This window comes from Oryx dammah, unplaced genomic scaffold (assembly GCF_014754425.2).
Source record: "Oryx dammah isolate SB20612 unplaced genomic scaffold, SCBI_Odam_1.1 HiC_scaffold_6, whole genome shotgun sequence".
In the NCBI taxonomy this organism is placed as follows: Eukaryota; Metazoa; Chordata; class Mammalia; order Artiodactyla; family Bovidae; genus Oryx; species Oryx dammah.
Genome location: NW_024070190.1, coordinates 42,001,966 through 42,025,408, shown reverse-complemented (window position 1 = coordinate 42,025,408; position 23,443 = coordinate 42,001,966). Strand labels below are relative to the sequence as shown.

Sequence of the window (23,443 nt, the reverse complement as noted above, 5' to 3'; positions counted from 1 at the left end):
TGTTTTTCCTTCTAAACATAACAATAATATCCTAATATTTTAAAATTACATTTTTTCATGTAAAATATTAATTTCAATAATATACCTCACTTCAATATTTACGGGGGGCTTCCCTGGTGGTTCAGTCGATAAAAATCCGTCTGCAGTGCAGGAGAGGTGAGTTTGATCCCTGGGTCAGGAGGATCCCCTGGAGAAAGGAATAGCAACCCGCTCCAGTATTCTTGCCTGGGAAAAATGGACAGGCTTGCCATGTATTAGTATTACACACCCACGTTTGGTGGTAGTAGTTTAGTCGCTAAGTCGTGTCTGACTCTCGCGACCCCATGGACTCTATCCCCACTGAATCACCAGGGAAGCCCCACTTCCCCGTTTACTAGTTCGTTTGAAAAGCTTTTTTTCTTTCCCTTTTTTCACTCTTACTAAAAGGAAAGTCTATCTCGATTCCGTTACTCAAAGCCCTGCCATAGGCTTTCCCGGCACAGCGCCCCGCAGCGGTAGGGCCTGCTCTCGGGTTCCTACAAGCCTGGGCCTGACCATTTCCCGGGTGGGCATGGGGCTCGGGACCGGAAGCGGCTAAGCGCGGGCTCAGTTCCCCAGCCTATTGACCCCGGCCCCGCCCCCTCCCCGGTTGCCTAGGCGACGAGGGGCCGCAGGGCTGAGGCGGGATCATGGCGACGTTTGTGGGGACCACACCAGGGGGAACGACTCCCGCGGGAATGACTTCGGCGGGAACCACACCCGAGTCGGAGGTACGCAGTTTCTGCCCGGTACCCGCGACCCCCGAGCGCCCGATCTCTCCCGCGGGCCGAGGCTGTTCCCTCGGAGGCGCCCCATGCCCGAGTTGGGTGCTCGGCCCCGAGTGGGTGCGACGCCCAGGCGGCGCGGGCTCTCGGGGAGTGAAGGGGGCTCCCCAAGCCACCGACCCGCGCTCCCCTTGCCCTGTCGACCGACGCCCCTCCGTGCCCCCGAGTGTAAACTAAAAACCCCTCCATTGGACGGTTCTTTGCCCAAAGGCCTCACAAATACGCGCTTTCCTCAGGATTCTCTACTTGAAAGGGAATTTTGAAAAATATAAGTGAGCGCGTCTCCTTTGTAAATGACTCCTAATTTTCTTCAGATATCACAGTTCTGTTGCTCAAAAGATGTCATGGAATAATTACTCTTCATTGATAGTGGATTGAGGAATATTTGAAGGCAGTGTTTCTCGTATTATTTTACTATTTCTCTAAATAAGTAAATAGTTGATAGATCGGACAAAGGAGGAACGCCTAGAAAATCAACCTTCCGGTTATGGCTGAGTTGCTCATTAGCACCTTGTCTTTAGGAAAAGTATTTAACATTCTTAGGCCTCCAGTGATTTCCTGTGCAAAATAAAAGATTTCTTCTCCGGCCCCTCCCAGCACTAATTCTCAATAATAAATGGGTTCTAAGTAACTGGGATTACTCAGAAGCTTTGTATCCTGAGATTTTAATTAAAAATATTTGCCAGATACTACTAAGAAATGTTTAAATCTTCACATACTGAGTCAATCATGTTATTCTAAGAAGTTTTTTCTTCAGCTTTTTTAGGACTCTGAAGGCGAATAATAATGTTATAATTAACATTGCTGGGTTGAACTCACTTATTAGTCTAAATAGCATTTATTTATTTATTTTTTGTACAGAAGATGTGTATCAGCTGCAGTTTTATAAATGAGGATAAGCAGAGCCAGTGATACAGTGCCTTGCCCAGAGATACGCAATTTATTCCCAACGGGTTCTTCCCAATACTGTATGCAGACCAGTAAAGCTGCTGACTCTTCTATGAACCTTTTGAAATTAGCATACATTAAAAATACATTTTAATGTGATAAACTGGTTACTAAGCCAGTTACTCCCTTGTGATCTGTAATGTAAGTAATACAGTTTCAAAAGTGGCATAGGAAATTTTCCAGTTAAATCACGGTATATAAATATATACAAAAACTTTCTTGTGAGAATATACCCAGTACTTATCCTTGTGACAATAATAGAAATATCCTTTATAAGTAACTGATAATTTGAAATTAATGAACCTGCACTTCAAAAAAAAAATACCCCTTAATTTTTTTTTAAGATACAAACAGACAAACCACTGTGCTCCAGGGTGAGGGGGAATCACTTTTTATAAAGGATAAGTGAAACTAATTAACCAGTTACAGACCTTAGGTGATTATCTGCCATCTACCACAGTCATTGAGCTCTTTTGTTTAACTTCTTGGAGGAGCAACAGGTATTCCTCATGGCAGTGATTTTGGGATATGCTTAGTCTTTTAGTTAGTAACAAACTGAAAAAGTAAAGTTGGAATTTGGACTCACTTAACTGTTCATTTACTAAGATTAACAGTTTGCATCTTGGAGACTTCATTTTAAAACCAGAGTTCCTGTAGTTCATGGAGAAGACAGTTGATCCTTAGTATTGTGTCATTCATTAGAGTAAGTCCTGCCTGCCATTCATTACCCCACTCCAGTACTCTTGCCTGGAAAATCCCATGGAGTCTGGTAGTCTGCAGTCCTTGGGGTCACTAGGAGTTGGACACAACTAAGCGACATCACTTTTCACTTTAATGCATTGGAGAAGGAAACGGCAACCCACTCCAGTGTTCTTGCCTGGATGGGGGAGCCTGGTAGGCTGCCATCTATGGGGTCACACAGAGTCAGACACAACTGAAGTGACTTAGCAGCAGCAGCCACCCATTTGTGCCCACTGTGGGTTTCAGGGGTTAGATGGAAAAGATAGCAAAAATCTCTCTTGGTGTCTCTATTCATGAGGCTACTTCTTTTCAGTTAGGTTTTGAAAGGTTCTTGTAAGGTGAGATTCTTTCTAGAGGTGATCCCTAGAAACCTAGTATTATAGTATTATTTCTCAATAATTTGTACCCAAATTGACTTATCCAGTGGAGCATTCAGTCATCTGAGCCAAACAGTAGTGAAATACTTCTTTTTGCCAAGTTTGTTGGAAATAAAGCATACGCTTTCAATAGTCTGAGGTTTCCCACTTGTTGTTTGTTGTCAGTACCTAAAATTAAAACAACCAGTTATCCCAACATATAATAGGCACTCAATAAAATTTGACAACTAATTGGTATTATAGAGGGTTTGAGGTATGCCAGGTATAATAGTTATCATAGATCGAACTCTATAAGATAACCTTGAACAAGCAGACATGAGATATGGCTCCAGAAAAATATTTTTATGTAACATTACATAAACTTTCTTACCAACTTTCTGCGTTTAATAGTATAGTTTCTTTAGTAACATGGGAATAAATGCCTCTTGCGTTCGGCTAAAGTTTTGGGAGAGAAACATTTAAATACAGAAAACCGGAGAAATGATGACAATCTGAAAATAAATATTTGCTACCTAAAGATCTGTAAGTGAAAGGAGTTTATAAATGCTTATAAGTTAATTTGTACTTGAGTGTGTAAATTCAGTTCATAAACTGACTTTCTTAATATCTTCAAAAATACTGTTTGGGACTAATAATCATTTAGGTATTAATAGTATAATTAAAAGGGACTATACTTCAACTCTGGAGAAGGCAATGGCAACCCACTCCAGTACTCTTGCCTGGAAAACCCCTTGGAGCCTGGTAGGCTGCAGTCCATGGGGTTGCGAAGAGTTGGACACGATTGAGTGGCTTCACTTTCACTTTTCACTTTCCTGCATTGGAGAAGGACATGGCAACCCACTCCAGTGTTCTTGGGCTGCCGCCTATGGGGTTGCACAGAGTCGGACCTGACTGAAGTGACTTAGCAGCAGCAGCAGCAGGAGCAGCATACTTCAACTCACATCAGAGACGTAAAAAGTAAATGATTGTTTCCCAGTTGGCTCAGTGGTAAAGAATCCGCCTGTAATGTGGGAGACATGGTTCAGTCCTTGGGTCAGGAAGATCTCCTTGAGGAGGACATGGCCACCCACTCCAGTATTCTTGTGTGGAAAATCCCATGGACAGAGGAGCCTGGCAGGCTACAGTCAATGGGGTCTCACAGAGTCAAACGTGACAGAAGTAACTTGGCACACATGCCTGGGCTTTGAAAACAGCCCCACCCCATTATTGGCAGGTTGGAGAGAAACACTTGGGGCTCAACTTGAGTACCAAGATGATCAGGTTCCTACAACTGGAATATCATTCAAGAGGGATTTATTGAAGCCGTTCACACCACATGATATAGATAGTATAGGACAATGGACAGGATGCCAAAAAGTTGCTCAAAATATTGTTGAGAAAACATTACCCAGTCAATTCAGTTCAGTTCAGTCGCTCAGTCATGTTCTCCCCATCCATCGCCAACTCCCGGAGTTTACTCAAACTCATGTCCTTTGAGTCGGTGATGCCATCCAACCCTCTCAACCTCTGTTGTCCCCTTCTCCTCCTGCCTTCAATCTTTCCCAGCATCAGGGTCTTTTCACATGAGTCAGTTCTTCACATCAGGTGGCCAAAGTATTGGGGTTTCAGATTTAGCATCAGTCCTTCCAATGAAATGAATATATAGTATCATTTATCAAACTCTTAGAACCTCTGAAAATACTGATAGTGGGTGTGGAGGTATTCACAGATGTTTGGTCTTCTAGTAAGTCTTTCATCTATTAAGTTTAATAAGTCCTTCATCTTCCTATTAAGTCTTTCAGTTTCCTATCTTATTCATATCTATTTCCTGCTTCTCCCTACTCCGTCCTCACTTTCAGGTTGCACAAATCATCTTCAATCTTTTTCTGATAGTTAAAGTTTTATTTTACTAAAGTTAGGTATCTAACACAGCTAAAATTAATTTTTGATAGATGTATATTTGAAATGGGGATCTAATTTTTTTCTAGTGTGAACCATCATGCCAGTTTCATTCACTATAAATTAGCTTTTTTTTAATTCATATTTTACTGACAGTTTTACTGCTGAATTCTTACAAATGCCTATTTATTATTTACTTATATAATCACAATTTAATCTTTTAATTTGACTTTAAAAGTACATGAGACTTGTTAACTATAATTTATCCTTGCATTTATGAAATTAACCTTATCTTGTCATAATGATAGCTTCTTATTTTAGTACAATGCTGGATTCAACATTCAAAGATGTCACTTTTTAAAAACATTTTTTAAATTTTATGTATTTATTTATTTTGGTTATGCTGGGTCTTCATTGCTGTGCTCAGTCTTTCTCTAGCTGTGGTGAGTGGAGACTACTTTTCTGTAATAGTTGCTGTACATGGGCTTTTCATTGTGGTGCCTTTTCTTGCTGTGGACCACAGGTTATAGGGCTTGCCAGCTTCAGAAGTTGTGATGCATGGGTTTAGTTGCCTCACAGCATGTATCAGTGATCGAACCCATTTCCACTGCATTGGCAGGCAGATTCTTAGCCACTGGACAACCAGGGAGACCCCTAAGATATTTTTAAGTAAAATTTTTGCATCTGAGTTCATTAATAATTTTGATTTTAGTCACCTTTCTGTGCTAGTTCAGGTTTTTGTATATAGACAATTCTGGTTTCTAAAAATGAATATCTACAATCTGTAATCATTAAGACTAACAGAATTTATGTGTTCTGGTTGTTTAGTAGAACCTCAAGTGTAAAACTGTCTGGACATGTGACCTTTTAAAAAGTAGACTTCCAGTTTAGTTCATGTTTGGCAGGTCCATTTTCTCCTTTACCCTTGGTCAAATTTATAACGTATATTCCTAGAAAATCACCCATTACCTTGTAATTTTCAAATGAATTCATTTAATGTGGCATATATTTATTTCTTCTTTAATCACCTTTGCCCAAAATTTGTCTATTTTGTTCATTATTTTAAGGAACTATCTCTTGCTTTTACTTATCCTTCTTTCATCTACTTTTTTTTTTTTTTCTTAAATTGGCTCTTTATGGTGTCCAGCACTATAGTGATGAGAGTGAGGCACCCTCCTTGGGGACAGAATTTAAGGGATGCTAAAAAATTCCATAGTCAAGAGAAAAAATTTAATGCAATATTTAAAAAATTAAAATAAATGCAAAAATCCATAATGGATTTAAATTCCAAATAAAGACAGCATCATTATTACTGATCTTTCCTTTTTGCCTCAGCTCCAACATGGCTCAACGCAGAGCTGCTTCTTAGTTCATTTATTTTCAATCTTGAAGAAAGCCTTTCAGAGTGTGGAAATGGTAGACCATCCTATGTTCTCTAAGGCTATGAAACCCCTCTTAGGCATCTTTAGTGAACTGTGCTATATATTTCTTAAGAGAACATTTTTTAAGAATCTTTTAAGACATATCAGTGATGGATACAAAGATGCCCCCAAAAGATTAAATTCTAGAAGAAAGATGTTATGTTCAAATGTGAAAAGTTTAGATGACGTTAGAGAAAAAATTCACAGAAAAGATTATCTGACAAAAAATAGCAGCTTACAATTTTAATGCTTCTGGAATAACAGCTAAAATCCACCAGGTGGTAGAATAAAATGAGTTACATTGCAGTTTAGCTCACATATTTTCCTAGTCAGAGATGTAATTTTACAGAGAAAGTGATAATTACATATTTACATTTTTATTAGCCTATTCATGAATTTTCCATTGTATCTTTAATTTTTACAAATGAGAATGTATGTATTGAAAGATTAAAGATATTTAACCACCTTACATCCTTTCTAGTGCATGGCAGTGTATAAACAAACAGAAGAAAAGCTCTCATTTAAAATAGGTCCCGGAATTCAATTTAAAACAAAAGAAAACAAAAAACCAGAGGCAAACCCTCCTACAAAATGATTATCTTAATCTATCAAGTTTTAGTAGAAGAACGAGGCACTGGTATTAGATTCCTTAGCTAGAATTATTATTGTATGAAAGATTAAGATTATACTCTTTTTTACAGTTCTTGTGTGACCTATTTTCTCCTATTAAGAAAATTTTGAAGTCTGAGACAATTGATCTGAATGTGTATATATCTTTCATGTATATCTTTATTCATTTTTAATAATGATAACAATTGTGTTTGTAGTAAAACATATCAAAATGACATTTTAACATGAATCCAATTTTAGGTTCAAATGTCTAGCTGTTAAGTCACAGAATTCATCAATATATTAAAGGCATCATGATATTTCCAAATCTACATATGGCTTTTCATCATGTTCCATCATCTAACAATGTCATCACAGGATGAAGATGAATTCAGACACAGGTTGATTAACAACCTTTGTTGACCTAACTAGGAACTTCAGAATTCTCAAAAGAAATAAAAGATTGAATGACTGTCCCTGAGGAATTTACAACCTAATGGAATTAATAGTACAGTAATAATTATAGTTTAATGCTAATAATAAAAAATGCATGTAACTAACAAATATTTAAACAAATGTATACAATATATTATGAACTAAAATACTATCCTGTCTAAACACTGCATGCATTTAATTCAATTTATAAGCATCTGAGTGCCTACTAGGTGCAAAGTATTATATTTGGTACTAAAATATTTTTTCTTCTTGAATTTATAATCAAATGGATGACCATGACCTAGTTTAGGTTAATTTGCTGACTCTATACTAAATAAAGATAGTTAATAAAATAGCATATTTTACTTTTCAATTAGATTTTTTAAAATAAAAATATAATAACCTAATATTAAATTATAAACATTAAACTGATTATTATTTCCAGTGAGTGTTAGCTTTACAGTTTTCTATTCTTGAAAAAGAATAGAGAAAATTTGGGATGTAATCTTATTAACTATAGCAAAAAGTTTCTTGCTGTTCTTATTTATTGGAGTTCATTGACATGGAAGGATAAATAACTGTTGAATTAAAAAACATTTGCCCCACTCTCACCCAAATCTCACAATACTTTTTAAAGATTTATTTATTTTAAAAATTTTAAAGTTTTGTTGGGCTTCCCTGGTGGCTCAGATGGTAAAGAACCCACCTGTGATATAGGAGACCTGGGTTCTATCCCTGGGTTGGGAAAATCCCCTGGAGGAGGGCATGGCAACTCACTCCAGTATTCTTGCCTGAAGAATCCCCATGGACAGAGAAGCCTGGCAGGCTACAGTCCATGGAGTTGCAAAGAGTAGGACACAACTGAGTGACTAAGTATACAGCACAGCACATAGTTGATTTACAATGTTGATTTCTTTTGTGCAGAGAAGTGACTCCTTATACTCATATATTATTTTTAACATTCTTTTCTATTACGTTGTGTCACAGGATATTGAATATAGTTCTCTGTGCTACACAGTAGGATATTATTTTTTATTCATTCTATATATAATAGTTTGCCTCTGCTAATCCCAAACTCCCAATCCTTCCCTCCCAACCCCTCCTCCTGTTTGGTAACCACAAGTCTGTTATCTGTATCTGTGAGACTTCTTGTTTCATAGATATATTGATTGTGTCATATTTTAGATTCCACATGTAAGTGGTGTCATATGATATTTGTCTTTCCGACTTTCTTCACTTAGGATGATAATCTCTAGATCTATCCCTGTTGCTGCAAATGGAACAATTTCATTTCTTTTATGGCTGAGTAATGGATGACTCTACATATGGACATCACCAAATGGTCGATACTGAAATCAGATTGATTATAATCTTTGCACCCAAAGATGGAGAAGCTCTATATAGTCAGCAAACACAAGACTGCGAGCTGACTCTGGTTCATATCATGAACTCCTTATTACAAAATTCAGACTTAAATTGAAGAAAGTAGGGAAAACCACTAGACCATTCAGGTATGACCTAGATCAACTCCCTTATGATTATACACTGAAAGTGGCAAATACATTCAAAGGATTAGATCTGATAGACAGTGCCTGAAGAACTATGGATAGAGGTTCATAACATTGTACAGGAGGCTGTGATCAAGATAATCCCAAAGAAAAAGAAATGCAAAAAGGCAAAATGGTTGTCTGAGAAGGCCTTCCAAATAGCTGAGAAGAGAAGCGAAAGGCAAAGGAGAAAATAAAAGATGTATCCATCTGAATGCAGAGTTCCAAAGAATAGCTAGGAGAGATAAGAAAGCCTTCCTCAGTGATCAGTGCAAAGAAAGAGAGAAAAACAATAGAATGGGAAAGACTAGAGATCTCTCTAAGAAAATTAGAGATACGAAGGGAACATTTCATGCAAAGATGGGCACAATAAAGGACCAACAGTATGGACCTAACAGAAGCAGAAGATGTTAAGAGGTGGCAAGAACACACAGAACTATACAAAAAAAGATCATCATGCCCAGATACCATGATAGTGTGATCACTCAGCTTGAGACAGACATCCTGGAATGCAGAGTCAAGTGGTCCTTAGGAAGCATAACTATGAGCAAAGCTAGTGGAGGTGATGGAATTCCAGTTGAGCTATTTCAAATCCTAAAAGATGATGCTGTGAAAGTGCTGCATTCAGTATGCCAGCAAATTTGGAAAGCTCAGCAGTGGCCACAGGACTGGAAAAGGTCAGTTTTCATTCCAATCACAAAGAAAGACAGTACCAAACAATGTTCAAACTAGTGCACAGTGCATTCATCTCACATACTAGCAAGGTAATGCTCAAAATTCTCCATGCTAGGCTTCAACAGTGTGTGAATCAAGAACTTCCAGATGTACAAGCTGGATTTAGAAAAGGCAGAGAAACCAGAGATCAAATTGCCAACATCCATTGGATCATAGAAAAAGCAAAAGTATTCCAGAAAAACATGTACTTCTGCTTCATTGACTATGCCAAAGCCTTTGACTGTGTGAATCATGACAAACTGGAAAATTCTTCAAGAGATGGGAATACCAGACCACCATGCATAGCTACAGGTCAAGAAGCAACAGTTAAAGTCGAACATATAACAGTGGACTGATTCCAGATTGGGAAAGGAGTAAGTCAAGGCTGTATATTGTCACCCTGCTTATTTAACTTCTATGCAGAGTACATCATGCAAAATGACTTACTGGATGAAGCACAAGCTGGCATCAAGACTGTCAGGAGAAATATCAGTAACCTCAAATACACAGACGACACCACCCTTATGGCAGAAAGCAGAGAAGAACTAAAGAGCTTCTTGATGAAAGTGAAAGAGGGGAGTGAAAAAGCTGGCTTAAAACTCAACATTCAAAAAACTAAGATCATGGCATCCAGTCCCATCACTTCATGGCAAATAGATGGGGAAACAATGGAAACAGTGAGAGACTATTTTATTTGGCTCCAAACTCACTGCAGATGTTGACTACAGCCATGAAATTAAAAGACACTTACTCCTCAAAAGAAAAGCTATGACCAACCTAGACAGCATATTAAAAAGCAGAGACTACTTTGCCAACAAAGGTTCGTCTAGTCAAAGCTGTGGTTTTTCCAGTAGTCGTATATGGATGTGAGAGATGGACCATAAAGAAAGCTGAGTGCTGAAGAATGGATGCTTTTGAAGTGTGGTGTTGGAGAAGACTCTTGAGAATCCCTTGGACTGCAAGGAGATGAAACCAGTCAATCCTCAAGGAAATCATTCCTGAATATTTGTTGGAAGGACTGATGCTGAAGATGAAGCTCCAATACTTTGGCTAACTGATGCGAAGAGTTGACTCACTGGAAAAGACCCTGATGCTGGGCAAGACTGAGGGCAGGAGGAGAAGGGGACGACAGAGGATGAGATGGTTGGATGGCATCACTGATTCAATGGACAGGAGTTTGAGCAAGCCTCAGGAGTTGGTGATGGACAGGGAAGCCTGGCTGGCATGCTGTAGTCCATGGGGTTGCAAAGAGTTGGACACAACTGAACTGAACTGAATAGAGTATATGAGTTTGCTCCTTTGGTCAGGAAGTCTCCCCAGAGAAGGGAATGGCTACCCACTTCAGTATTCTTGCCTGAAAAATTCCATGGACAGAGGAGCCCAGTGGGCTGCAGTTCATGGGGTTATAACGAGTTGCATACAACTGAGCGTACACTCATGGCAACTCTATTTTTAATTTTTTGAGTAACCTCCCCACTATTTACATAATGGTTACACCAATTTACATTCCCACCAACTGTGTTTGAGTTACCTTTTCTCCACATCCTCTCCAGCATTTGTTATTTGTAGACTGTTTAATGATGGCCATTCTGACTGGTGTAAATCTCATAATCTTTGATTTTCATGAAGCTCTTCGTGTCTTATCACTTTCTCAGTCTCCATTTCCATCCTCCATTCACAGTTCACTTTATGCTCTGGCTTTGGGCAGTTTCATTCATTCTCATACTTGCAGTGACTCCTAAACCAATATCTGTAAAATTGACCTTGTGACTCTAGCATTTCTAATTAATCTCTATAAACATTTCTTGCTATTCATCTTCCACCTAAAATTCATCCACTGAAACCAAACTCATCATGTTGCCTTCTTAAAGGCATCATCTTCTAAATCTCTAATTTCTTTTGGTGTAATAAGTGTTTGTGTGTTAGTTGCTCAGTCATGTCCAACTCTCTGTGCCTCCATAGACTGTGTCCATGGAATTCTCTTGGCAAGAATATTGGAGTGGGTTGCCATTCTCTTCTTCAGGGGATCTTCCCTCCCAGGGATCAAACCCGCATTTCCCACATTGCAGGCAGATTCTTTACCATCTGAGCCATCAGGGAAGCCCAATAAGAGTGCCATGTATGTTTTTATGGATTTTACTCTGGACAAAACGACTCAGCTGAGGATTGAGCCAGAAGGTGGAACTATTCTGTTCACAAGCGGTGCACTTGGGTGCAGGGCTGTGCCAGCCTTACATCTTTTAATACTTCCTCTACCCAGAGAGGATTCTTTTGTCTGGTTCGTGCATGGCGGCATATTTGCTTTTGGAGGCCCTGAGTCTCATCACCTTTTTCTTCTAGTCACCTATTTCAGAAACTCAGACTCTGCGTTCATTCTTCCCTCTTTTTAGTCCCACATATATATGTTGCATTTATCCTTATCCATTTTCACGCACACTGCTAGGAGCCCAGTGCACCCAATGCTTCATTCCTGAACTGTTCTAATAATTGTTTCATTTAACTCTTCCTTTTTATCCTTGCTGTGCTCCTGTCTTTCCTTCACCCTGCTACAGATTACCCTTCATTGAAGCATAGTTTATTTTGTCATTTCACTGCTCAAAAACTTCACAGTCCATTTCTGCTTATTAAGAACAAACTCTTTTGTCATTCTTCCAATAGGCATGGTCCAAAATATGTATGGTGACTTGTGCAGTATCTTGTGTCTTGTAATTGCTTAGTAAATATTTATTAAATTATTTAAGATCTCCTGTGTTATTTTCCCAATACCCACCTTCCACTTAGGTTCAACTTGTACCCTGTGTGTATGCTTGGCACCACTGTGAATTACTGATACTTACAGAACTGGTACCCAACTGTCCTGCACTTATCACCTTGGTGTTGCTGATTCATTCACCTGGGGCACTATCCATGTTCATTCTCTGAAAATCTATTCCTTTCTTTAGACTTTCTTTGTCCTGTTCCTGTCCTTGTCCCTTCCTTCCTTTAGACTGAATGGCAGCTATTTTTTAAATTTTAATCTATTTACTTATTTTTGGCTGCACTGGATCTTTGTTGCTTTCTGTGGGCTCTAGTTGCTGCAAGCTCAGGCCACTCTCTAGTTGTGGCGCACTGGCTTCTCATTGTGGTGGCTTTTCTTGTTGTGGAGCACAGGCTCTAGAGCATGCAGGCTTCAGCAGCCGAGGGACATGGGCTTAGTTGCTCTGCAGCATATGGAATCTTCTTGGACCAGGGATCAAACTTGTATCCCCTACATTGGCAGGCAGATTCCTCTCCACTATGCCATCAGGGAAGTCCATGGCTCACTTATAATTTTATTTTCTTGTTTTAAAATCATCTTTGGTTTGTTCCTTCCATAAGATGTTGAGCTTCTTGAGGGTAACAAGTCTTTGTTGTCTTTGCCTCCTCTTGTACCGCAGGTTCAAAGAGGAATATATAGATATTCAAAAATGTTTGTTAGTTGAAAACCATCACCCAGTTTTAAATTTGCACAGAAGACAAATTGACTAACCATTCAGCTTTGTAGAAGAGATACCATTACTTAAAATTTTTTTTCCTGATAGCAGTAGACAAAAGTAAGAACAGATTTTGGTATTATTAGGATTAATATGTGAAATGTGATTGAAATAATTATTCCACTTGTTTTGGTAGAAAGATGCTGAATTCCAGGAACATGAAGAGATTCTGTCTCCAGATTTTCTTTCAGTTGCCCAGATCACTGAAATACTAGCAGAGGATGTAGATGGAGTTCAACAGTAAGTACTTTGATATCACAACCAAATATGGAACAGTTCTAGTTCTGCATCTATAAATGGAATAATATGTTATTACACATTTTAAACCTTTTTTCAAAATATGTGTTATTATATTGTGCACAGATATATATATATCCAGACTCTGGAACACAAAAATTCTCAAACTGACTTTTTTGCACTGCTCAGCAGTCTTCTTTATGGGAGAAGTGGATTTCCAACCAACTTGTTGTCTTAACACAGAATAGGGATTTATTGTTAAAAACAACTATTAGCATATGACATCTTCTTTTCTCTTTCATTTGTAAAACCGACAGTATACATAAGAACTTCTAGGTCTTCTGTCTCATCATGACAAGAGTAAGATGTATTTTCTGTAATATTAATAGTCAATACATGTATAATTTTGGTAATCCTGGATATTAGCCATCCACCTGTGATTTTTATTGGATACAAAGCTATACTAAGTACTCTAATCTCATACATTTTGTTTAAATATGGGAATATAGCTGAATCTGTAGGCATCAGTTCTAATACAGCTACATCTTATTTTTAAAGCCATTGATTTCTACAGTAGATCATTTACTTAGAACTCTTAGATATACTCAGATATATTCACCACACAGATGCCTAAACGGTGTTTTTAGTAACATTCATTTTAAAAATTATCTCAATCTAATAATGGAAGCCTGATTAATTGTAATATATGGAGAATGGGAATGATGTGATGATGTTCTGGACTGTAATGTTCCAGGGTGAGATTTCTGTAGGCCAGTCATCTGGATGCAAGCAAATTGTTGTAAACCATAATGGCAAATAGAAAATGACTCTGTCAGTGGTTATCATTTGCAGATCATAATATCAAATATTACGGAATAGAGGTGATTTACGGCTGAGAAGGAAACATGACAAATTTAATGGGTGGAGGAGAAGTTTGAGAAGGGAAAGCATATTAAGAGGAGGCACCTGACAGGCCTTTTTCTGAGATGCTCTTCACCTGCTCTGCCTTCAAATCCTGCTAGAAATCTTGGTGGTGTGTGATTTGGCCATACAGCTTACTATCTGCCTCTTTAGAAGTATGAGTCAATTAAAAATTTCACAGATATCAAGTAAGAATTTCAAGGTCATTTTACCATTTTTATAGAAACAGATACTCTTTGGGAATTCTTATTTTTTAGTGCCAGAATTAATTAGAAAAATTCATTTATTGTATTAATATCACTGATTACTTAAGTTAGCCATATTATTTTGGACTTCTAGGTAACCCCAAATGTTGTCATTGAAATGTTCAGTTCAGTTCAGTTCAGTTGCTCAGTCGTGTCTGACTCTTTGCGACCCCATGAATCGCAGCATGCCAGGCCTCCCAGTCCATCACCATCTCCCGGAGTTCACTCAGACTCACGTCCATTGAGTCAGTGATGCCATCCAGCCATCTCATCCTCTGTCGTCCCCTTCTCCTCCTGCCCCCAATCCCTCCCAACATCAGAGTCTTTTCCAACGAGTCAACTCTTCTCATGAGGTGGCCAAAGTACTGGAGCTTCAGCTTTAGCATCATTCCTTCCAAAGAAATCCCAGGGTTGATCTCCTTCAGAATGGACTGGTTGGATCTCCTTGCAGTCCAAGGGACTCTCAAGAGTCTTCTCCAACACCACAGTTCAAAAGCATCAATTCTTCAGCTCTCTGCCCTCTTCACAGTCCAACTCTCACATCCATACATGACCACAGGAAAAACCATAGCCTTGACTAGACGGACCTTAGTCGGCAAAGTAATGTCTCTGCTTTTGAATATACTGTCTAGGTTGGTCATAACTTTTCTTCCAAGGAGTAAGCGTCTTTTAATTTCATGGCTGCAGTCACCATCTGCAGTGATTTTGGAGCCCAGAAAGATAAAGTCTGACACTGTTTCTACTGTTTCCCCATCTATTTCCCATGAATTGATGGGACCAGATGCCATGATCTTTGTTTTCTGAATGTTGAGCTTTAAGCTAACTTTTTCACTTTCCTCTTTCACTTTCATCAAGAGGCTTTTTAGCTCCTCTTCACTTTCTGCCATAAGGGTGGTGTCATCTGCATATCTGAGGTTATTGATATTTCTCCCGGCAATCTTGATTCCAGCTTGTGTTTCTTCCAGTCCAGTGTTTCTCATGATGTACTCTGCATAGAAGTTAAATAAGCAGGGCGACAATATACAGCCTTGACGTACTCCTTTTCCTATTTGGAACCAGTCTGTTGTTCCATGTCCAGTTCTAACTCTTGCTTCCTGACCTGCATACAGATGTAAAAAATAGATATTTAATACTAGGCAGGTAGAGTAATATGATGTAAACGACACATTTAATATAGTTTATAATTTAATTATATTGAATAGTAAATAAAATATATTGTTTAAAAGTAGTTAATAAATAAAACTTATTGCACAAATGCTTCTTAGACTTATGTATTTCTCATGACATCTTAATTGTGCTGTTTATATAACAATCTTTTTACAGTTTTTTCAGTTATTGTCTCTTTTTTGTTAAATACCTAATTTCTAAAAGTATTTTTCATCTCTAAGAGGTGAGATCTAGGAGAAAGTAAATGATTCAAGGAGTGATACAGAAGCTAGCAACATAGAAACAACCCAAGCTAAACAGCAGGTTGACCTAAAAGGTCATTCTTTCAGGATATGTTGTTGACCATCTGATTAACAAAATTCGCCCGAACTTATCTCAGATTATAGGACATCAATTTTGGATAAATGACATCAGTGTTATGCCAGGAACCATTTCTTAGCAGAGTAATTTTCTTGAGATTTTTTTACATGATTTTTTTAACAGTAATCCTGAAATATTTGCAATCAGTCATTCACTTTCCATTTAAAATAGCATAAGTCGGGATTATATACCTTTCAAATGACAGAAATATAATTGAAGTATCCTGTCACCAACTGGCAAAAGTATGCAGAAAACCATACAATCTAGGAAGCTAAGAAAATGAAAGTGTTAGTCACTCACTCCTGTCTGACTCTTTGCGACCCCATGGACTGTAGCCCGCCAGGCTCCTCTGTCCATGGAATTCTCCAGGCATTGGAGTGGGTAGCCATTTCTTTCTCCAGGGAATCTTCTGGACCCAAGAATCATGCCAGGTCTCCCACATTGTAGGCAGATTCTTTACCATCAGAGCCACTAGGGAAGCCCCTGCAAAGCTATAGTGAAGTGAAGTCGTTCAGTTGTATCCGACTCTTTGCGACCCCATGGACTGTCGCCTACCGGGTTCCTCCATCCATGGGATTTTCCAGGCAAGAATACTGGAGTGGGATGCCGTTTCCTTCTCCAGAAGATCTTCTCAACCCAGGGATTGAATCCGGGTCTCTTGCATTGTAGGAAGATGCTTTACTGTCTGAGCCACCAAGGAAGTCCTGCAAAGCTGTAAACCTACTTAAATAAATTATAGGACATCAGCACATTCCCTTACCTTTTAACATTAAAAATTTTGCTCCATAAAAGCAACCAATCAAATGAAACTTTAAAGTATCATTAAAATATATTTCTTGAATATACTTCAAACAAGGATAAATATCTAGGTACATTTCCCATCTCCTAACTGCTGTCATTCATGTTTTCATGTAACCCTGATTTTATGTACAGATCCATGCAAATCCCTTTTGAAAAAAAGATAAAGACTAAATTGAAAATAACTATTTAAACATAGAAATAATGTGGAGTGATCTTTTAATAACCTTTCTATAACTGGTTTCCATGAGCTGTTCAGCTCTTGCCTTTAAGGCTTATTTCTGCATGTCATCATATTCAAAAAATGAAAGGTATTCCAATTTCAAGAGCATACAAGAATAATGTAATATTTTTACTGAAATTCTTGGTGAGATAAAGTAGGTAGTTACATCACCTATCACTATAGCAAAACTTCCTAGATCACTATTAAGCATCTTTTTCTTTCCCTACATTCTCCTGTGCTACATCAGTGGCCATTTCACTATTCTCCTCTATCTCCTCTCCCTTTATCCCTAGAGGAAAAGCTTACAAAAGCCAGTAAAATGCATGGAAACTTTACATTCAAACCACAGCTGTATCTTGTTCCCAGCGTCTCCCTGCATAGTTTCCTTTGGAGTGAAATAACTAAGAGAATAGAAATGTTAAATATTTAGCCTGCAGCTCAAGTTGAAGGTTAAGATTCAAATGGTACTTAGGGAAAGCAATGGAGGACACATTAGGGAAAAAAGAGAGCAAAAGTGGAGGGACCTCAAGGAGATTTCACCAAAATATTCTCAGGCAGTTGTCTATTAATATACAGTTAAAACATTCAAAAAATAATAATGTAAAGCAAAGGACACATGCAGCTATTTAGGTCAGATATTTAATTGAAAAAATAACATGCAGATTGCAGATGAAGAATACATTTAGAAGGAAAACTAACTTCCAGAAACAAAAAAAAATCGTTAGACAAAACTGATGTTTAAAGAGGACATTGATCCCATAAAACAAGAGATAAAAAATATTATAAAATATATTAAAAAGGAGCTGTTAGGACTAAGACAAGAAACTACAGTAAAAAATAAATCCTGGGGAACAAGATGGTGGAGGAGTAGGTGGATGTGGTGTACATCTCTCTCCACGGATACATCAGAAATACACCTTTAGACACAGAAGTGCATGCAGAACACCAGCTGAGAGCAGACAGGAGTACCTGCCCAGAGGAAAAGAATATATGGAACAACGCAAAACTCAGTAGAATGAAAGAACTAGGGGGAAAAACAGGAGTGTTAGCAGAACTGGATTTGCCCTCAGCATGTGGGGGAACTGAAGCAGGCGTCCAGTCCCCACAGGGGCAATTGTCTGAGTCGGAGGAGAAACATTTAAGGCTGAGAGTGAAACAGCTGATCTATGGAAGCCTAAATGGAATGAGAATCAGACAGTCCTTGCCACAGCCGTACATACCCCGGAAAGGGACAAGGGTACCCTGGAAGGCGCAGCGGCTGGGAGCTGGAATTTGGGGAGTGGGGAGCGATCCCAGGGCAGGGGCTGCCATTGACTGCAGAGAGACCGATTGAGGGGAGGTGAGGGAGGAGATTGTGATGGGAAATGCCTGTGGAGTAAAGCCAGGCAGCCATGGAAGCAAGGCGATACTGCTGAGTCACGTAGCGGGTGGAGCCATCACCATAGCCTTTCTTTCTCCACAGGCCAGCATTGGCAGCTGAACAATACAGAGGCTGGCCCATCAAATGCCTGATGCACTGAACTACAGAGCAGGACCTCACCCGGTTGCTCCTTTAAGTGCCTGACATGCTGATCTACAGAGTAGGACCCCAGCTAGGGGGGCCCCTCTATGTGCGTGATGCAACAAACAACAGAGAAGGACCGCAGGCAGGGGAGCCCTCTAAGTGCCTAACTGGAAGCTACAGAGAAAGACTAGCCAAAGCGACCTTTTGATTGCCAGCTTAAAAAATGCTTGGAAAAAAGACTCTGATAGGGCCATACTCCTGCGGCGGAAGCAGTCCGTGTCCCTGCACACTTGGCACCGCCAGGGTCCCCACGAGCCACGCAGCTGCACTGCCTTCACGCTCAGCTCTCATTGGGGCAGAGCTGCCACAGGCATAAAAAGCCTTGCGTCTGTGTGGGCAAGGTCACCTGGGTAGTATCCAACTCATGTGACCCTGTAGACTGTGGCCTGCCAGGCTTCTCTGTCAGGGAAGGGGGTTCTCCAGGCAAGAATACTGGAGTGTACTGGCCAATACTGGTTGCCATACCCTTCTAGGGCACTATATTTCCTGCTGCCCTAGCCACCAACTCCCCTGAGTACCTGGTGCTGCCAGAACCCCTGCAACCCAAGCAGCTACACCACCTCCACACCTCACAGGGGCAAACCCAAGTCCTCCAGGGCAACCTCAGGAGCAAACCCCAGTGGACGACCCTCATACAGAGGTGGAAATAAAACCACAGTAGAAACCCAGGGGCAGGGTGGCTAAGGAAGAAGACCCAAAGCCTTCCCGCCAGCTGTACAAGCTGCAGACTGAATCCACACGATCAACTAGGCAGACTCTGTGTCTATGGAATATATAAAAGATCATTGAGAGCTCCCACAAAAGAAAACATGCTAGTACTGATAGCTGTGGACATTGGAGGCAAGAACACACAGGAGAAGCACCAGATTAGAATCTGAGCTGCCCCAACAGCAGGTCTAGAGATCAGCACAGTGTTGCAGGGCATCCTAGGGAGGTGAGGTGGACTGTGACTCCCAGTGAGGGAAAGGACTCTGATAGCAGTGACTCAAGAAAAACACTTATTAACCTTATGTTTTGACTTGCTCTGTAGATTCTTTTCTATTCCCCTCCCCACCTTTTTACCCCTCTGTTCTAGTTGTCGATGTTATTGGCACTATGAAATCTGATTCAGCTCTTGAGCTTTTTTTTTTTTCTCACCTCAGATACATTTTTTATTTCTGTTATAAACCACTGCCACTACATTGGGCTTTTGCAGTTCTGTGGAGTTTTCCTTTTTTTCTTTTTCTTTAGTTTTAATTTTAAAACCTATTATTATTTTTCTACATTTATTCGTTTGTTGGCTTTTCCTCCTGTTCTTTTCCCCTTGCACTTGATCTTTAATGTATATGAATCTTCTTTATCTAACTCTATTTAAATTTGCATATATATTCTATTCTTTCCTTTCTATCTTTCCTTTCCTCTCAACATATTTGTTAGTTTTATTTTCATTGCTTTATTCCCCAGTTGGCACCTTGCTTTAGTTTTCTTTTCCAGTTTGTGCTTTAGTTAGTTTTGTTCTGGTAGATATAATTTTTGGTTTCCTTTGTTCACTGGGTCGATCTGTTGTACTTTATTTTTGTTGGACTGTTTTGATTTTGCTTATGAGTGTATATGTATATTTGTATATTCAGTCGCACTTTTTATTGTTGCTATAAACCACTGCCTCTACTTGGGGCTTTTGCAGTTCTGTGGAGTTTTCTTTTTCTCTTTCTTCTTCCATTTTTTTTTTCTCTTTTTATAATTTTAATTTTCATTACTTCAAACCTATTATGTTTTTTCTACTTTTGTTCCTTTGTTTGCTTTTCCTACTGTTCTTTTCCCCTTGCAGTTAATCCTTAATGTATATAAATCTTCTTCATCTATCTCTGTTTAACGTTTTATATCTATTCTTTCTTTCTTTTCTTTATTTCCATTCCTCTCAACATTTTGGTGTTTTCATTTTCATTGCTTTATTCCCCAGTTGACACCTTACTTAAGTTTTGATTTACAATTTGTGCTTTAGTTTCTTTTGTTCTGGTAGATGTAATTTTTTAGTTTCCTTTGTTCACTGGGTTGATTTACTGTACTTCATTTTTGTTGGACTGTTTTGATTTTGCTTATGGGTGTATATGTATATGTGTATATTCAGTCACACTTTTTATTGTTGCTATAAACCTCTGCCTCTACATGGGGCTTTTGCAGTTCTGTGGAATTTTCCTTTTTTCTTTCTTCCTCTGTTTCTTTTTCCTCTTTTTTATAATTTTAATTTTTTTTAAAAACTTATTGTATTTTTACTACATTTATTCCTTTGTTTGCCTTTCCTACTGTTCTTTTCCCCTTGCAGTTAATCTTTAATGTATATAAATCTTCTTTATCTACCTCTATTTAACATTGCATATATATTCATTCTTTCCTTTCCTGTTAACATATTTGTTAGTTTTGTTTTCATTGTTTTATAACACATTTGACACCTTGCTTTAGTTTTGTTTTCCAGTTTGTGCTTTAGATAGTTTTGTTCGTAACTGGTAAATATAATTTTTGATTTACTTGGTTAGCCAGGTCAATCTGCTGTTCTTGATTTTTGTTGGACTGTTTTCAGTTTACTCATGGCTTTATATGTGTATATGTATGTTCCATTATTTTAATTATTATTTGCCTGATTTAATAATAATCACCATTTGTCTGGGGTTAATCTTTGGTTTCTAGTTTTTGGATATTTGTTTTAATCTCACTTAATGCCATGAAAAACCACGTGTGAAATCTTTGTTGTTGACCAAAGATCAAGCCCTGAGCCTTTGGAGTGGGATCAGTGACTCCAAGACCCTAGGCTACCAGAAAAAACCCTAGGGAGTATGAAACAGTGAGAACTCACAGAAAGGAAACCACTTTAATACAAGACCTGGCATCACCCAACCACCAGTAACACTCTATGTAGAACCCCTCATCTAAAAAACAAACAAAACAAAAATACAAACCCAGTTATCAGCAAACAGGATTACCACCCCCTTCAGCCTTGCCCATCAGAGGAAAAACAAACAAACAAAAACTCAGCACAAGTCTCATCCTATAAGAAGCTTACACAAACCACTGGACCAAATTTCAGTTCAGTTCAGTTCACTTGCTCAGTCGTGTCTGACTCTTTGAGACCCCATGAATCACAGCAAGCCAGGCCTCTCTGTCCATCACCCACTCCCGGAGTTCAATCAAACTCATGTCCATTGAGTCGGTGATGCCATCCAGCCATCTCATCCTCTGTCGTCCCCGCTCCTCCTGCCCCCAATCCCTCCCAGCATCAGAGTCTTTTCCAGTGAGTCAACTCTTCCCATGAGGTGGCCAAAGTATTGGAGTTTCAGCATCAGCATCAGTCCTTCCAATGAACCCCCAGGACTTTAGGATGGACTGGTTGGATCTTCTTGCAGTCCAAGGGACTCTCAAGAGTCTTCTCCAACACCACCGTTCAAAAGCATCATTCTTCGGCGCTCAGCTTTCTTCACAGTCCAACACACACAACCATACGTGACCACTGGAAAAACCATAGCCTTGACTAGACGGACCTTTGTTGGGAAAGTAATGTCTCTGCTTTTTTTTCACTGTACTATCTAGGTTGGTCATAACTTTCCTTCTAAGGAGTAAGTGTCTTTTAATTTAATGGCTGCAGTCAACATCTGCAGTAATTTTGGAGCCCCCAAAAACAAAGTCTGACTCTGTTTCCACTGTTTCCCCATCTATTTCCCATGAAGTGATGGGACCAGATGCCATGATCTTCGTTTGCTGAATGTTGAGCATTAAGCCAACATTTTCACTCTCCAACATTTTCACTCTCACTTTCACTTTCATCAAGAGGTTCTTTAGTACCTCTTAACTTTCTGCCATAAGATGGTGTCAATCTGCATATCTGAGGTTGTTGATATTTCCCCCGGCAATCTTGATTCCAGCTTGTGCTTCTTCCAGCCCAGCATTTCTCATGATGTACTCTGCATAGAAGTTAAATAAGCAGGTGACAGTATACAGCCTAGACATACTCTTTTTTCTATTTGGAACCAGTCTGTTGTTCCATGTCCAGTTCTAACTGTTGCTTCCTGACCTGCATACAGGTTTCACAGGAGGCAGGTCAGGTGGTCTGGTATTCCCATCTCAGAATTTTCCACAGTTTATTGTGATCCACACAGTCAAAGGCTTTGGCATAGTCAATAAAGCAGAAATAGATGTTTTTCTGGAACTCTCTTGCTTGTCGATGATCCAGCAGATGTTGGCAGTTTGATCTCTGGTTCCTCTGCCTTTTCTAAAACCAGCTTGAACATCTGGAAATTCACGGTTCACGTATTGCTGAAGCCTGGCTTGGAGAATTTGAACATTACTAGCGTGTGAGATGAGTGCAATTATGCGGTAGTTTGAGCATTCTTTGGCATTTGCCTTTCTTTGGGATTGGAATGAAAACTGACCTTTTCCAGTCCTGTGGCCACTGCTGAGTTTTCCGAATTTGCTGACATATTGAGTGCAGGACTGTCACAGCATCATCTTTCAGGATTTGAAATAGCTCAACTGGAATTCCATCACTGCCACTAGCTTTGTTCATAGTGATGCTTCCTAAGGCCCACTTGACTTCACATTCCAGGATGTCTGGCTCTAGATGAGTGATCACACCATCAGGATTATCCAGGTCGTGAAGATCTTTTTGGTACAGTTCTTCTGTGTATTCTTGCCACCTCTTCTTAATATCTTCTGCCTCTGTTAGGTCCATACCATTTCTGTCCTTTATCGAGCCCATCTTTGCATAAAATGTTCCCTTGGTATCTCTTATTTTCTTGAAGAGATCTCTAGTCTTTCCCATTCTGTTCTTTCCCTCTATTTCTTTCCACTGATCACTGAAGAAGGCTTTCTTATCTCTTCTTGCTATTCTTTGGAACTCTGCATTCAGATGCTTATATCTTTCCTTTTCTCCTTTGCTTTTTGCTTCTCTTCTTTTCACAGCTATTTGTAAGGCC

The 23,443-nt window shown here is 39.2% G+C and overlaps 1 protein-coding gene across 1 annotated transcript in view; it reads left to right on the top strand.

Moving 5' to 3' along the window:
• The first annotated feature begins 628 nt into the window (after nucleotides 1–628).
• The window catches only part of CABCOCO1 (ciliary associated calcium binding coiled-coil 1), a 176,179-nt gene continuing 153,364 nt past the window's right edge, over nucleotides 629–23,443 (top strand). Inside the window, exons 1-2 of the mRNA XM_040242300.1 lie at nucleotides 629–749; nucleotides 13,122–13,225. Coding sequence (XP_040098234.1) covers nucleotides 669–749; nucleotides 13,122–13,225 — 185 coding nt within the window. The 5' untranslated portion in view covers nucleotides 629–668. The remainder of the gene's footprint in view (nucleotides 750–13,121; nucleotides 13,226–23,443) is intronic.